Source organism: Hippoglossus stenolepis, chromosome 12 (genome assembly GCF_022539355.2).
Source record: "Hippoglossus stenolepis isolate QCI-W04-F060 chromosome 12, HSTE1.2, whole genome shotgun sequence".
NCBI classification, from domain to species: domain Eukaryota; kingdom Metazoa; phylum Chordata; class Actinopteri; order Pleuronectiformes; family Pleuronectidae; genus Hippoglossus; species Hippoglossus stenolepis.
This window is the reverse complement of record NC_061494.1, coordinates 3,680,289-3,697,712: the sequence shown is the minus strand read 5'-3', so window position 1 is coordinate 3,697,712 and position 17,424 is coordinate 3,680,289. Positions and strand designations below refer to the sequence as shown.

At 41.0% G+C, this 17,424-nt stretch overlaps 1 protein-coding gene across 21 annotated transcripts in view; it reads left to right on the top strand.

Moving 5' to 3' along the window:
* Positions 1-17,424, top strand: part of LOC118119319 (regulating synaptic membrane exocytosis protein 1) — an 89,628-nt gene that overhangs the window by 6,696 nt on the left and 65,508 nt on the right. For all 21 annotated transcript variants that reach the window (XM_035173160.2, XM_035173185.2, XM_035173162.2 and 18 more), the window contains exon 3: positions 14,826-15,036. In XM_035173160.2, coding sequence (XP_035029051.2) covers positions 14,826-15,036 — 211 coding nt within the window. The remainder of the gene's footprint in view (positions 1-14,825; positions 15,037-17,424) is intronic.

The window sequence follows — 17,424 nt, the reverse complement described above, 5'->3', positions numbered from 1 at the left end:
TGCATTGAAATGCTAGTTTCATTCATTTCTGTTCACTGTGACTCCTGTGGCCTGTAGTGTCTTTTTTACTGCCACACAATGATCAAAGGATAACGCTTGTTTTTTGCTTTATCTGTGTGCACTGTGTGCACTGTGTGTGTGTGTGTGTGTGTGTGTGTGTGTGTGTGTGTGTGTGTGTGTGTGTGTGTGTGTGTGTGTGTGTGTGTGTGTGTGTGTGTGTGTTGGATCAGACTGTGAGGTGGGATTACAAAGTAAGTCAGCTGGAGCACATCTGACTCTCCGAGGAATCCCACAATATGGCCCCCGTTTATAACATTATACAATCTGTCCCTCTCTGGTCAGTATTCCCCACATTATTCACCAGACATAACAGACAGTGTTGCTCCTGCAGAGCTGGGACAGAGATAAAACCATGTCTAGTCCAAACCACACCAAAACAGGACAGTTTTAACTTGTGATATTGGAAAATAAAACATTTATATTTTAGCAAATTATTAGAGCTAGTCTTTGGTTTATCCGTTCTGTTTGACTGTTTAGTTAATGGTAATACTGCTTATATATAGTATATATATATATATATAGTATATATATATATATATATATATTTAGATTAGTCTTTACAAATTTTTCACTTTCCAGTTGGTTCAACTCATGTAATGTGAGTAATATACTTGCTTTTTTCGTATAAAACTATTCTCGCTTGAGTAAACTGGATTTGTGTTGCTGGAGCTCAGCTGTGCAAATGTGCAGTAGAACAGTACAAGAACTTTCCATTGTCGGAACTGTAGTGTGTTCAGGGTAGGGTAGCAGAGCCTCGCAACATGGTTGTAGACATAAATTGAGATAAGTTGTAAGTCATTATACATGCTACTTGGCATATATGCCATTCAGTTCTTTTTTTTTTAATAGAAGATGCAGGATGTAATTTGGGACAGCTGTGGCTCAGGAGGTGCAGGGTCATCTACTACCCAGAAGGTTGGTAGTGTGATCCCTGGCACCTGCAGTCTGCATGCCAAAGTGTCCTTGGGTAAGATACGGAACCCCAAATTGCCACTGATGGCTTTGCTGGCAGTGTATGGATAGCATGTGATAGAAAAAGTGCTGCATGTCGATGTGTGTGAAAAGGTGAATGTGGTTTATCCTGTATAAGTGTTTTGACTGGCCGATAAGACTAGAAAAGCGCTATATAAATACACTACATTTACCATTGAGATTCCATGAGCGAAGCTTTGTGCACGGTTGGTAACTCCCAGAATTGCATGTAAAGTATTTATATTAGTCAACCTATTGCTGCTAATAAATATTGCTAGGTCAATGTCTTTGCTTGTGTCTATTGCAGTCTCATACTTAACCTCTGTTGACATGGATGACATTGCATCAGTCGAAACACACTGGATCTGTAAGGCTACATCTACTCTGATGTCTGTCCACACAAGCGTTTTGGCTCCTTATCAGTTTTATTCCCTGTCCATCCTAACATGCCTGAAAACACATATCACGTTACCGCCCCTCGTACACTGGGCATGTGCATGTTGGCATACTCAGGAAGCATTTAGTTAGTACTTGAGAATGGAGCAAGATTGCTCGAATAACAGCTCTTACGTCTCCTACACATGTAAACGGTTGTTCATTGTAAAATACAGAATTGAACTGCCCCAGAAGGGGGTCATGTGGTAGAAGCCTGAAATGCAGCCCCAGAGTTTTTAAACTAAAATGGGCTTGGCAGCATTTCCAAACTTCTTTGTTTCAGCTCTAAAAGAAGTTGCTTGGAGTAGTTTGCCAGGTGTATCTGCAGGACAGTTGATGTGTTTAAAAAAAAAAAAAACGTGGTAATGTGAATGAAGCCTAAAGCCCAATTTATGCTTCAGCGTCAAAGTAACGCTATAGTTAAGCAAGAAGCCTATATGCTCAGGGCCACCTTTTTACATACAGTACGTAGGATATATTGCTCCACCCCATGCCTCTGTAATGGCAACATGGCTGCACTGCAGTGTAACATGTTTACACTTCACGTCTCTGAATGTGATTGGCCAGCTGTCCCTTGATAGCAGGGTACCATGGCGATGGCCCAGCAGCCCTGTAGTAACCTCGGTGAGCCCTGGGATTGGCGAGGAGTCATTTCCTCACTTCCTTTAGGGATTGGCTGTTATCCTGGTCTTCCCATGTGTCTTTGCTCCAGCAGGGACCGGGTAGGGACATGACACACTCATACATTTCTGCATGTTGAGAGTTTCGTCTCTATTGGGTAAGACAGAGGGCAGGCCTCATACAGTATGTTTAGAATTTTTTACGACTGGGTTTTCTCATACAGTTGTCAAATGAAAATGAATTCCTAGGCATTTGCTTTAAGGCCTATTGATTGTACCAGAAATGAAACAGTGTGAAAATTTAGTATCACGATTATAGTGCGCAAAACTATCACGTAATCAATATCATTGTAGTATTCTTAAAATGTGCTGTGTATGTTAAAAAATTACTGATACACAAACTAATGTAATTTCCCCAAGGCTTATATCAACACAATATATTATCAATACAAATGATGATAGCATTTTCATTATTGATCAAAGGTTGACAACTTGATACATTAAGTGCAGACGTCCAACCCAAATGTCAGAGTAGGTACAAAATATCAGTGTTGGCTACGGTGGACGTTAGCATTTGTTAGCTATAGCCACAGATGACTAACAGTCCTTCAGCTGTTACAGCCCCCACCTGCCTGCTGCTCCCCCCGCCATGTTTTTACAACACACAACAAATGCTGCACTTGCTACACCTGCATCTCGGAGACTTGCTGACTTTGGTTGATGCTGGATGGTATCACCCAAATCATCACGGTAATTATGGTAATTGAAAGAGTATTTGACACAAATAACCGTCAGGAATTTTAGCACGGTATAAGTTGAAACAATGATCGTTTCATCCCTAGATTCTACCTATTCAACTTAATCTTCCACCATGTCTATTCAAAGACTCTTTTATGGACAGTTCCAGTTTACAAGAACTTGGTTGATCTGATCTGAGTCAAGAAAGTGAGCACTCAGGTGATCATATATGATTTGAACTCACCCCCTGATTTGAAAACTGATTTGACCCAAGGGATCCTCTTCAACTGCACCCCTGTGTCCTGACAGGTGCGTCTCATGAGCCACAACCACCACTGGCCCCTTCACATTACAAATCTACAACAGTATTTTGATATTTAAACAATTGTCAGGATTTAAATGATGTAATTTCTTTGAAGAAGAGGGGGGTGACATCCCATCACATCCACCCTCAGACCGGGCTCTGTATATACAGTATGTGTGGGTACATGGCCGTCTGTGAATATGAACTATGTGTGTGAATTTTGATTGTTGGTGTGGAGGAGTGTTTGTGTATTTGTGTGTGTGTATACATGCTGTGTGCCTGTGTGTATACATGCTGTGTATATGTGTGCTTGTGCGGCCTGTCTGTGTATGGCATTGCCAGGCCATATGGAGCGCTGTCTGGGGAGCACACTACCCACTTAGCTCTGCTGTTGGCTCTGGTGCTCTCTCCATCTGTCCCTCTCTCTCTCTCTCTCTCTCCCGCCCTTCATCTTTTTTTCAGGCACTTATTTTTTTTAATTAGTTTAAGTTTAGTCTTATCTTTGTTTTTTTTCTTTCTCTAAGTTCATCCACCTCTTTCTCTCTTTCAGTCTACACTACATCCTTAACTTGTTAATCCACAAATAGTCCTCCTAAGATATTTGTCCAATTACTAGTGTGTGTGTGTGTGTGTGTGCCTTATGTTAGTGTGCACTTGAAGAATAAGTTGTGTCTTTTCCAGCACTCTCCTTCTCACACCTCCTTCTCTTTAGTTTTGTGCTAAATGTAAAATACCATCCCACCGCCACCGTGCTCTTGAACGTCCCCTCACCTGAGTTTGACCAACACAGCAGAGCTTGTGAACGCTCCTCCTATGGGCTACACACTGTCATGGCCTCACTTATCCAAAGGCCATGTTGGGATTCTGGAGCCAATAATCAATGAAATGACCAGTGGGGGGGCTGTTGTTGTACATGTTTGGAGCCACCCACCTACTCCCCCAGCCTCTCCCCCTAACCTGAGGTGTACCAGGATCAATCATAATACATTTCAAATGTATAAAGTAATGACACTTTCATCAGCAAAATTACCTCATTTATTGGAATATGAAAAATACACTTGGTGTCAGAATTATTTCTGCTTGAAACTATTGACGGAATGATGTAATTATGTATACTTTACGCTGATGTAAACTAAAAATAGGTTTCTTAATTCCAAATTAATGGTTTGTTTAGACACAAAGGATTAGAGCCCACGCAAAGTTGTATATATATGTTTCCTGATATGTGCCAATATGATTCAATTTGTTAAATGTTTTTACTTAATGCAGAAAAAGAAGCTGAAGGAAGGCTACTTTTAAAACATGTTTTCAAATGTTTGTAAATCCTCAAACTTAAAGAAATATAATTTAATTTTTTTGTAGTCTCACTGGGTATATTGGCGAATATATCAATATAGCCACTTTTGTTGAATTGTTAAAAAAAGACACAAGGATCACATGTTTTTTTTTTGTATTAAGCAGACTTTGGTTGTGTGGTTGTAATACATTTTATAATTCAAACACATGTATTATCAGTCACAAATGTGAGTGAAAGCAGTTGAGCCATTAAAGTACATTGGAGAAATGTCTGAATATAATATGAGTCTTTGAGGAACAGTGCACTTCAGACCATGTGGCACTTTGTGATCCAAGTATTTGTTAAGTATCATGGATTAGGCTCTACATCTGATTTGGGCTTTGAAAGCGCAGTGTGGTTTCATTTGACCTTTGGCTGATAAGCAGGATTATTGATCACAAGTGAACTTTTAATATGTGCACATCTGTCATGAATGTGTCATAGGTTTTATTTTAGTTTGTGCCTTGTGATCTTCGCCAAACTTTACATTCTGAACAAATTTATGTGAGTTATAAAACATGCATATGATATATAATACAAGAATATGTTTATAATAAATGTGAGAGTGCAGAACCCTCTATGGACTTCACCAAAACCCTAGTCCTGCTGATTCTTGATAGACAGAGGCAGTGGTGATAATATGAGAATCAATAATTAAATTATATTCAAGGAGATACAAACACAGAAATAAAGAAAGAAAGAAAGACAGAAAAAGAGTGAGAAGTGGAGAAAGAGCGAGGATAAGAAATGCGTGGGCAGAAAAGCCATCATGAAAGTATATAAAGTGAAAGAGGAGGAAGGGGGAGGTGAGAAGAGAGGAGGAGAAAACGAGGAGAAGAGAGAAAAGTGGAGGAGAGGGTTAAGATGCATCACAGTCTGTGCATATTGTGCTGTTATGTATTAAGTGTCAGTTTTGGTGTGAATCATCTCTTCCTCTGTTGATATTTCCCCCCCAAATAACAAATTTGTTGCTTCTTTTATTTTACAACCAAACCGTCCAAACTCAATGATTAAAATAAAAAACAATATCTCTAGGTACACAATACATTAGAGCGGTCTGGGGGCAGACACGGTTTATATTACTTATCTCTATTCTACATATTCTCAAAACTGGAAGGGAGTACAAGCGAGTGTGTCATAAGGAAATGATGGAAGGAGGGATGGGTGGAGGGAGTGTGAGGGAAGTGAGAGTGCACCCGAGCAGCTCAGCATGGTGACTCCTCTGACGGAAGTGAAGGGAGGGGAAAGGATGGAGGAGGAACAACAGCGGTTGGCACAGAGAGAGGAAATCGAGAGAGTGAGCGATTCTCCGTGTCCCTGCTGCCATATGGTGAGCAGCCAGGCCACAGCACATACATGCACTGATGGAGAGGTAAACACAGAGGGAGGCTCATTATGTTATGGAGACAAATCCTATCGGAGCAGGTTTTTCAGGAAATATATGGATTTCCAGTTAAAGAAGAAAAATGTTAGGTAGATGACTTGTTTTATCTTGCATGTATAGTTTACTTTAATTCTATATTAAAAAAATCTTGAAATCACCATCACTAAAATCACCAAATAAACTGAAATGACTGGGGCCTTAGCAGCGCCTGTATTAAGTTTGCAGAATGGTTCGAGTTAAATTGTCGCTGTATGGCCTTGTTGTGCTTATATGGAGCATTTTACCAGATAAAAGTTTAGCATTGAAAAGATTATTCAGCATTGAAAGGACCCTGAGAAAGTATAAACAAGATTAAAATGTGATTTAAAAAGACACAACACGTCATTCACCTTTGGGCCTTCTACTGGGTAGAACTGGCCCTTAGTCAGACACATGTTCCTCCTCAGCTTAGCAGACAAACACTTTTCTGCTCACATTAAGGGTCATCATTTTAGATTTGGGTCATTACTTGAAAAGGTTTACTTGCTCTATTGTTCAGAAAATACATCACTTTCCTCATACTGTCCATTGCTGCAGAACCTCTTTTCAGTCTCTGTCTGAAATACCTGGTTTTAGCTCCTGTTCCCCCCGTTGAAGACCAGTCTGCTCTGTGATTGGTCAAAAGCTTTGAGATAGGTGTTAAAGTTCCCTTAGATACATGGCATCAGAATCCTCAGAGGCCGCAGAGAAGCTTCAACTAAACATTGAGATGTATAGTTGTGTATAATGTGTATAATGTATATAATGGAAGAGGGTCTGCATGCTGTAAACACGCACGCACGCACACGCACGCACGCGCACACACACACACACACACACACACACACACACACACACACACACACACACACACACACACACACACACACACACCCCTAACCTTACCCCATCTTATCTTAAATCTTACCATGACCTTAAAACATTTCTTTACCTTAAAATTGTATGTTTAAGTTATGGAGACTTGCTTTTTGTCCCAATAATGTGACAGTGCAAATCGACTTGGGTCCCCACAACATCACTAATACCCATACCATACACACACACACACACACACCCACAAACACTCACACAAAGAGTTGCTGCAAACCGGAAACCCATTTCTAATTCTGGCATGCATTTTACCTTCCATTCAATTTCACAAATAGCATGGGGGAGGAGGAACAATTTTAATACTGGTCTATTATAGGATACCAAATGAGTTCCAATCAATCTTGTAGATGACTCCTCTACAGTAAGAGAGAGAGTGTGTGTGTGTGTGTGTTTGTATACGTGTGTAGATTAAAGAATGGAGGGAGAGAACGCTGCCGGGAGGAGGAGAGAAGTTGGGTTGAGGAAAGAGTTGGACAGAATGAAACTTTTGAAGGTTTTCACTCCAACATCTCTCACCAGAACTGAGTGTAACTTTAAAAGTGAGTGTTGGAGAGTGAATGAGAATGAGGCGGAGAGAGACGGAGTGCTTAATTTGTAAATGGCTGCGAGGTGATTTTCTCTGACACTGACTCATTGTTATTTGATTCATGTCTGCCTGCTTTTTGAATATCGATCCAGGAACAGGAGGAGTGACTCATATTCGGCCATAGAGGCCTGAGTCACTACAGGAAGAGTTGAAACTGGCTCCCAACACCCAACCTGGTGCCACCCTCCTTTATTAAAGCCCGGGAGTGGAGAGGCCAGTGCCAGCTTTTGGCTGAGCAGCAGCGATGGTGCTCAAGGACTGAAGGACTCAGCTATTTTATCTGCCTTATTTTTAGACACATCTACAGTGTGTCCTGCAGGAGGTCTGTAACTTTTTTTTGGAGCTGTTTACCTGAAACTTTAAGCTTTTATTGAGGATCCAGGCTCCTGGAGAAAGAGGTCCAAAACCATTTGGGGGGAAACAGTTGAGGAAATTGAAAGGAAGCTTTGACTGCAGAAAAAAACTGGGAGCTCATTAGCAAGAGGTGAGAGTAAGTGGACACACAATGTTAATGAAAATCATCCGAGGGGTAATTCTTACACACTGTATATACCCCAATCAGGTAACGCTAACTTTTTTATATTGTAATAATGTCATTTCACAGTGACATGGTCATGATGATGATGAATGGTTGGTTAATCTGAATAAGCTGTGCATCATCTCTTTAATCTTATTGGCTGCAGAAGTTGATGAATTACCAAGACTTTTATAATTGCATTTTCTGAGTTCTTACATCGTGATGACTTAATTTCTACCATACGATCATGTATAATTTTTTAATCTATAGAAGCTTCGGATCACGTGTAAAGTCCTGTAGGTTTCTGAGATATTATGCACAACATCATTTTCTGACTTTTTGTGACTTCATATAAGCTTTAGATTCTATCTCTATGATTTGTGGAGAAAATACGTTTTTGTTGAGCTATACCTTGAGCTTTGATAATCAGCCCTAAAAAGTTAATCAAGCGCACACAAACACACACACACACACACACACACACACACACACACACACACACACACACACACACACACACACACACACACACACACACACACACACACACACACACACACACACACAGAGACTGAGTCCATTCAGTGAGTACAGGGAAAAGGTCAGTGACCTACATAAGCACCATTTCCACAGCTCCATGAAACTGGAACCATAAATGACACAGAAAGAATAATTTATGTGTTAGAATAAAGAATAAAGTTCAACAGTTCAATTTAGAATTTAATTTGTATTTGTATTTTGTATTTGATTGCACCGACAATCAAAATTCAAAGTTTAAACCTTCAGGATGCCAACAAGGGATATCCCCACAAGATCAAAATGTTGGTTTGTGTGTGTGTGTGTGTGTGTGTGTGTGTGTGTGTGTGTGTGTGTGTGTGTGTGTGTGTGTGTTTGTGTGTCCTCGCTGTTGTCCTTGCCAGGTAAACGTCCATGCGCTGCCCGGCTCAGAGTTACGGTGCATCGTAGCATCTGTCACACTGCTATAAAGTTAGTCCTGAAGCTCGTCCCTGCCTCTCATCCTCTTTCTATTCCTCCATCCTTCTTCACCTTTTACTCATCCACCTTCCTCGCTCTTCAAACCGTCAAACTGTCTTTGTGTTGCCCGCGTTTCCAAAGCCTGATGTATCTTCTTCCTCTGAGCCAAAGAGTCGCTGTTGGTCGCTTAGGTGTAATGGAAATTCCTATAATAAACTCCTAATAATAATTAGTTTTCCATATGAGGCGTTCTTTTTTTGCAATGCGTAGCTTGTGCATACATCCCAATTTTAGTTATATTCTTGTGAGCAAAGCTTAGGTTTCTCTCTGTGCGTGGAGCTCGTTATTCCTCCTATAGCTCAATTATGAGACGCTTTTCATTAATGCTGCTTCCTGCTGTGAGCTGTGGACAGTTTGTTTGAAATATGCATATATGTATCCACACACTGTAGTTACACACACAAAGGCTTTACTTTTAAGTTGTTGAAGTCATTGAATGTTTTGATGGGAAGGCTGAGGACGTTTTTTACTCTGTGTTTGTGCAGGAAAGTGAAGCTTTTCATTCTCAAGGTTTAACCTTGTGTCTTGCTACATTTTGAATATGTATTTCTTTCCTGCATTTTCCTAATGAGCCCGTTATCCATGTCTCTGTCGCTCTGTACGTTTCTCTCTGATCTCTTTCTTCCTCATTCTCTCTGCTTCTCCTTCCCTTCCTTTCCCGCCGTCCTCCTGCCAGTTGTGTTGTTGTAATGATCAGCCACCCCCCCCCCCCAACCCCTCCATACGTTTCCTGACAATGTTGTTTGATGTGATAAAGATTTTTCTTCTCACCTGTAAGAGAGAATTTGATGGCTTCTTGTTGTTGACTGACTGACTGACTGACTGACTGACTGGCGGTGACGTACTTGATACATTTCCTGTTCCTATTCTTGTCTTTTTCTTCTCCAGTATGTCCTACTTTGCCTGATTCATTGCAACTCACACAACCACACACAAAACAAGGGTAACACGTAACTCTCATTGTACATTAGCTGCTTTTAGACATGCACTGAACTCTGGAGATTCTCCGCATTTACCCCAGAGCAGGTGCATGTGTCAACGCAAATGTCCGAGTGAGAGCCTCCGGATTATCTGCGGACTTTCTCCGCCTGGCCCCCTAGTATAAAGTCTGAAGAAAGTCGGGAGAATCCGATGTGAGAACACAGCGTGGGATTCCCCACTGGATTCGCTGCAAGCGAGGGAGGGAATTGTTGATGTTTATAACACGTAACAGACGGAAAAATTAAAAAGAAAACAAATATCTCCCTTTATCCGCAGGTAATGTCTGAAAACGGCTGTTGACGATTGCCTGGGTGGTAACTGTTGACTTTGGTGAAAGGACAACAAATGTCACACATCCCCAGTCAATTGTTGGCGTGTTAGTGAATGCTTATACACAGTATATAAGCTAAACCTGCTTGAAAAGTTGCTAGATGACATCCTAGTGTATTTTTTTATATATATCTTAAAAGGTCTAGTTAAGACTTTAAAAGACTTAACCAATTCTAACTAGCTTTATTAATAGCTAAGATTATTTTTCAAGCTGCTATTGTCAGTTCGAAGTGCGTCTGAATCTACTTTTACAAGCGAGTCTTACTTTGCAAATTGGAAGAGTCATGAGTAGAGAGGATCCAAACCATGGAAGGAACTCGCTCTTTTAAACTAAATGATAATGGGTGTCATGCTGAATATTTTGTACATGCTCTGTTAAATATTAAACTTGAGATTCCTCTTCCTTCAATGCTAGCTTGGACTCTCACTAGTTGCTAAGCTAAGAATCCAGCCAACCTTTTGTCTATCAAGGGTTAGTTTCGTTTTATAACACCCTTCATGAGTCACACTAAATTATTGAACATATACAGTATATCACGCTTAACTCTCCAATGCGAGGGCTGGAACTGTTTAACAGAAGAGCGTTTACTTTATCTGAGCATTTGCCCTCGCAACTCATCCAGTTTGGCTGCATGTTTCCAACTGTATCGCTGCAATCATGTGTCCGCAAAGTAGACACACTGGCTCGTCCTTTACTCTAACAAAAATACATTTTTCTTGGAAAGTGCATCTCTTGACATTCAACGTCCGTCAAGAGATTTCTCATGTTGACATGATGCCTGTCATTGGTTACTACACATAAGTGCTATTTGTGTTCACCTGACTATGAGCGGCAGGTATAAAAAGAGGAAGCATTCAAAAATCATACTGGTAAACAAGGATTGTTTCGTCCATCCAGTTGCACACACTAGGTAGAGGAATAAAGCAGGGAGAAGGCAAACATATACACGGCCAAAACCAGGAAGTGTCCAGAAGACCAGTAAAAAAAACTCATTATCTCAGGAAACAGGAGGATCGTGACGGACAGAAGAAAAATAGATAATATTAGATAAATAAATCTAAAGTCAGACATAACCTCCAGCAATTGTCTTAACAATGGGGTAGGGGCTTTGTCTGGAGTTTGCCCTTCACAAATGAAGTAGGTAGCAGGAGCGAAGCATTCAGGTGAAGAGGAGCACCTGGGTAGAGCATGCAGGAGGCAGGACACATTGGGAATAAGGTATAAGGAAAGAGTTCTGGAAGAACTCTGTGAACCCAATAAGAAAATGACAATAAGGACGGAGGAACTGAGCCCTTCTAAGCATTTAATACTGAGTGGTTACATCCAGATGACATGGATTTATTAAGTCTAATACCCATAGAAGCTATTTTGGATTAAAGCCACCTATCATCAGCAATAATGCCTGTGAAATAACAAATAAGACGCCAACAGTCATATCAAAAACTAAACAAAACACGCTGAATCTGAGCCAAATCCCCGGATTCAAGTCCCATGAACAACCAATGTAGTATTGATCATCTATACAATAAACGTGATCAATCACACTTAGTCTATATATCAGGCCCACACTGTCTATTAGTCTAACTGTATTAGGCTGTGAACAAAGCCAGGGGTTGGGACAAACACAGCGAGCGCCATGGATCAGGAAGTAAATCCTGCGGTGCTGCAGCAGCAGGTGACCTCTCTGTGACCTTTGGCTATTGCTCCCAGGAAGTGTTTGTGTAAATGCTAACGAATTTGTTTGTGCAGAGATTACAAGAGGGGTGTGTGTGAGTGTGTTTGTGTGTGTGTGTGTGTGCATGCGCACTGGGCAGGTTTTAATATTTCCAGGGGCAGGTTGAGTTTCACCCACCGGGTCCCTCGGAGCCTGTACAGGTTTTTTTCAAGGTGTTTTTGGACGAACGGTTTGTTCTGTTACACCCAAAGGAGCAATGTTCAAATGACCATCAAATGACTGCATCTCGGACTTCCTTTCCTCTGGCGTCCGCTGCTGGGATTTGTAGTTTTACAGGCTGAGCTGATGGGGGAGGAGGCTTCGTCGCTAACTGTCGGTCTGTAAGTATATTGTAGGCCACTGCAGCCACAGCGAGCGAATTACACTCAGTGCCATGAATGTTATATCAGGGTAAATGCTCTTTACTCTTCTGAGCAGATTGAGTGAGTGGAGACTGAGAGTGAGAACATCAGAGATCATCATTGTGAACCAGCAGTACAACATGGCTCTGGAAACTCAACACACACTGTGGAAGACACGTTCCTTATTCACTTGATTCTTTAAAATGGTTACATATTAGTGGGAATCACGACTTGTCATCTGGTTTGTAAGTCTTGTCTGTTTATTGTTTCGTGTTCTGTATATTGATGTGGACACATATTGGGAAGAGTTCTATATACTGTGTGTAAAAATACATTAAATTAAGTCTTTGATATTTTATATATTGTTTTCTTGTTTGTTTGCTGTTTAACTTTATGGCGTAAAAAGGTAGAAATGATTCCTTCTTCCCTTGTACCCCTCTCCCCCCTTTACACAATATCCTTTTTCTTTACTGTGTTCTCCTTCTCCTCTTCGCCTCCTTCTACACTTTCCCCTCTACCTCCTTCCTCCTCTCATTTCTTCTCTTCTAATTTTCTCCCTTCAACCTTTCCCTCCCTCCTCTCCTCCTTTTTTAACTTCATCTACTCCTTCATTCTCTTCCTATATCATCTCTTTTATAACATCCTCTCTTTTCATTCTATCCTCCGCTCTGCTCATTCATTTTCTCCACTCCCCCTTTCTCTTACCCTCCCCTGTTTTTTTCCTGTAGCCAGGTTTGTCTGTCAGTCTGTTGCAGTGTCTGTACAACATCCTCATCATTTTATTAGCTTTATTGTTGATTTATGAAGCAAGTGTGTTTCAGGGCTAAATCACATTTGTGCTGTTCTTTGGTCATTTCAGTCCACCGAGTTATGTGGTTTCTAATTGTGTTATTTGGATTAGTTGGATTTTTTTGTGCCACCTTAGGGAAAACCTTTTTCCATGTACTTCTCCTCTATTCTCCCTCCCCTCCCCTCCCCTCTCCTCTCCTCTCCTCTCCTCTCCTCTCCTCTCCTCTCCCTCTCTCCTCTCTCTCCTCTCCTCTGGTTTTAACTGATCTACCTTTTCAAATGAAAGCTATGAAAACTCCCTCTGACCTCGTAAGATAAAAGTGTATGCACCTCCTCTCCGTGTGATTGTCAGCACCCTCACTTCTTCCCCTCTCCGGCCTGCTTCCCTTCTATTCGCTCTCTCCTCAATCTCCACAGTGTGAAATCCAATTCATCAACATACTGTAACGTCTTAGATAAAACCAATACTCTCCCCCTTTATTCCTCGTATCGATCTGAAGACGTTCCTGTGTCGGCGAAGCAGCCTGAAACAACAGCAGACGGAGAAAAAAAAGTGGATTGAACCAAAACACACAAACACTATTGAGAACGGCGATATTGACTAAACGTAATGCAGCCATGGTCTCCTTCACTTTCTGGCTTTGGTTCACCTTTCCTCCCCTTTATTTATTTATTATATTGCAACACCTTTTTTCTACAGTTCTTGTCTTGTCTTGTTTTGCCTTATCACCCGATTGATTGTGATTTGCGATCATTTACAATATATGGAATTGACTGATTGCACCATAAGCGTAGTGGAGTACTGTTTTTCTCAGGGCAGACAGATGTTCCTTTCATTTAATCGTTGTTTTTGGAGCCACAGCAGCTACAGGAATGGCTGCTTGGTTGCTCCACCACTGTTTTCCAGACTGAAATGTCTCAACCATAATTGGATGGATCCCCGTGACATTTTGTACCAACACTCATGGTTGGTAGAGGATGAATCCCTTGACTTTTCCTTAAGTGAGTGAAATGTCTTGACAGATTGCCATGAAATGGATTACAGAAGGTCCCCAGAGGATAAACTGTAATGACTTTGTTGATCCCTTGATCTGTTGCCACCAGTAAGTTTGTTCCACCACTTTGGTTCAGACTGAAATATCGAAACCTCAACATGATGTGTTTGGACAAACCGTGGTTTAGACATTTATAGATCACAAAACTTTTGTACGCAGTTCAGTTCTAAAAGTTGGCGGAGGGGATTGACTTCTGTTCGACCGTGTGACAAGCACTTTGGTTAAAGTTGGTGTATTTCCACTGGAGAGACTTCCACTGAAAAGTGAACACAATTTATTGCCATACCCAATCAGAGATAAGAATGATGTGATACAAATGAGAGTCGATTTGACGTTCAGACCCCCTTGTGATGTGATGAAAGGGGGCGTGGTCACATTGTATAGGAAATGTTGAGGATCGGAATGAGATGAGTGACTGGAGGTGACTGGGGAGGAAACACTGACATGACAGTTACAGAGGGGAGAACAGATTCAAGGTCTGACACCAACGACACGATTGGCTGATTGAGATGATGGCAAAATCTGATTGGATAATCACTCAACAGTACTACAGAGTGAAAGAGAATTGTGAATGAATGGGACATAAAGATGATAATTTTTATGAAGAAGAGTGACATAACAGATGTGAAGCAAAAGGAGGAAGGCTTTCTCTGACAGATAGTGTTAATGTTTCTTTACTGTTATAATTATTTTCCAGGGGCATCCAGCAGCAGTTGTCCAGCTACAGGGAGACGGTGATCAGGCAGGCCTCGGCGGCGGCGGGTTCGGCTGTTCACCGGGACGACGCGCCAACCTGCGGCATCTGCCACAAGACAAAGTTTGCAGATGGCTGTGGGAACCTGTGCTCGTACTGCCAGACCAAGTTCTGCGCCCGCTGTGGGGGGCGAGTGTCACTGAGATCCAACACGGTACGTTAACACTCTGCGGTATACAAGGACACTTCTACGTGCAACAGCAAACTTTAGGCTCCATGTTGAATCAACTTCCATTTAAAATGCTCCCCCAAGAACTGAAAAATGAATGTACGATTTATTGTAGGGCTGACATATTTGAGTGCATTAGTTTACCTAATAAACTAGCTGAGAGGAAAGTGAGAATAAGTTCATTTTTCTCTTTTAAGCCTTCATTCACAATTTATAGAAAATTATGCTATACAGAAAAGAATCTCGACAGAAATTACTGTGTATTTACACACAGGTGAGAGAAACAAAATCCCATGTCTTAAGACCTGGGTCCCCTGTGAGCCTGTATAATAGTTTTAATGCTGCTTGTATTCAATTCTGTTGAAAAGAAGAATATAAACAAAGTTTAAAATAAATACATTCATAACTAGAATGGCACACAGGAGCAAATACCTCCGCCAATGACCAATAGCCCCCTTTAATTTTCATCAAGATCGAATAATTATGATCTGATAAATCTATGAAAATGTAAAAAAATACCTTTTATCTTGCAATGTTCAAGAAAAACAAATACAAATCCTGGATCTGCCCCATTGTTGGAATTTGTTGCTCTGTGCCAAAATTGAATGGGCTCTTTCTTGGCCCATGTTCCATCGTTCCACTAAGTTTTGTGGAAATACGTTCAGTGGTTTTTGCATACTCAAATCAAATCAAATTCTATCTGCATAGAAAAAAATCACAGTTTGCCTCATGGGGCCCAACATCCTCTTCCTTAACCCTCATAGGGTAAAAGTAGGACTCAAATCATATATACTTTACTGTCCCCACGGGGAAATATTTCTTGGGCCAAAGTGCTACAGCAGCTGCAGAACAGTACATTGTGTAACGAACAAAAAAAACACTAATCCTGCTGACAAACAAGCAAACCAACAAACAAACTGTGAAACCTAACCTCCTTGGTAAAGTTAATGAATATATGAAGAGAAACTGAAATGACTACCGATAATAAATAATTAGAAATTAGAAATTATTAAATAAATAATGGATACATAATTAATGTATTTATTGATATTTTGTTTGTTATTCATTAACTATATTAATGTAGGTGGCACTAACCTCCCTGTAGAGCACATGGTCGTTGGGTCACTCCACTATTCAGGTAAAAGTAACAGAGCTGCATGGATACACAGAAATACAAAAATTGAAAATGAAAATAAAATGAATTCATGAATGTAAAGGTAAGTGTAGTAATACTGAAACATATACTTGATGGTACAGATAAATACCAATACAATGCAATATAATAAAGCTTTTCTATGTGTGTATTAATTGGTTTCATTTGTATTTGTATATTTGTCTTGGCTAAGCTATATTATTTTTTCCTGCGTAAATGAATCTATACATTCATATCCATTCTGGAACCCCAATCTGCACTGAGTGGTTTAAGAAACCCAAACACGCTTATGGCCTTAATGCAGCTGTTCAGGTCGTGTGTGTCGGACCAGGCCTCAGGTGTTGGAGCTCAGGTGATGAGCCGTGGCACATGTGTGTGTGTGTGTTCAAATGTCTACATAGTATGCTTTGTGTGTTGATATGCACTGTATATTAGATCTGTGTGTGTTACTGTGGGCTTATGCGTTCACCCAGGTGCGTGAATGTGATCTGTGCCCATGTGTTAGAGTGTGTGTGTGTGACCCAGGCAGGAGCTAGTAAAGGTTAATTGGGCATTAGACTGAGCTGTCGACAGAGGGGGTGGTCTCCCACTCTGTCTCGGTGTCCCAGGGGTCCGGAGGTGCCCTATACACACACAGCAGGGTGTGTTTGTGTGTGTGTGTGAGTCCGTGTGAGTGTGTAGGTAGGAGGGAGGGGTGTGAGAAAGGACATCACCTATTACACATACACTTACACACACACTTACACATACACTACACACACACACACACACACACACACACACACACACACACACACCACACACACACACACACACACACTCAAAAGTACATCCTAATTAGTCACTGGCTGACACAGGTAGAGTTCAGCTGGGTGGTCCTGTGTGGTGTGTTATGGGTGGTGCCTGTATTCAGTAATAGTGTGTCCTTGAAAGGCACATACACGAACACACACACACACAGATGATGTTTTCTTTTCTATTTTGGGTATTTCATACATTAAAGTATTGTTGATATTAAGTGCTGATACGTTGTGACTAAGAAAATCCGATTGAGAATTTCACATTGGTGGTTTTGTTATTGTTCTGCCTGCTCAGACTTGAACACAATCCCGGAGTTTTCAAACTAAAACGAAACCAGCTGTGTTTTTCAAAGTAAAAATCCACAGTGTGGCCCTAGCGTCCAAAGCATTTGACTTTGACACCAGAGATTGTGATTTACA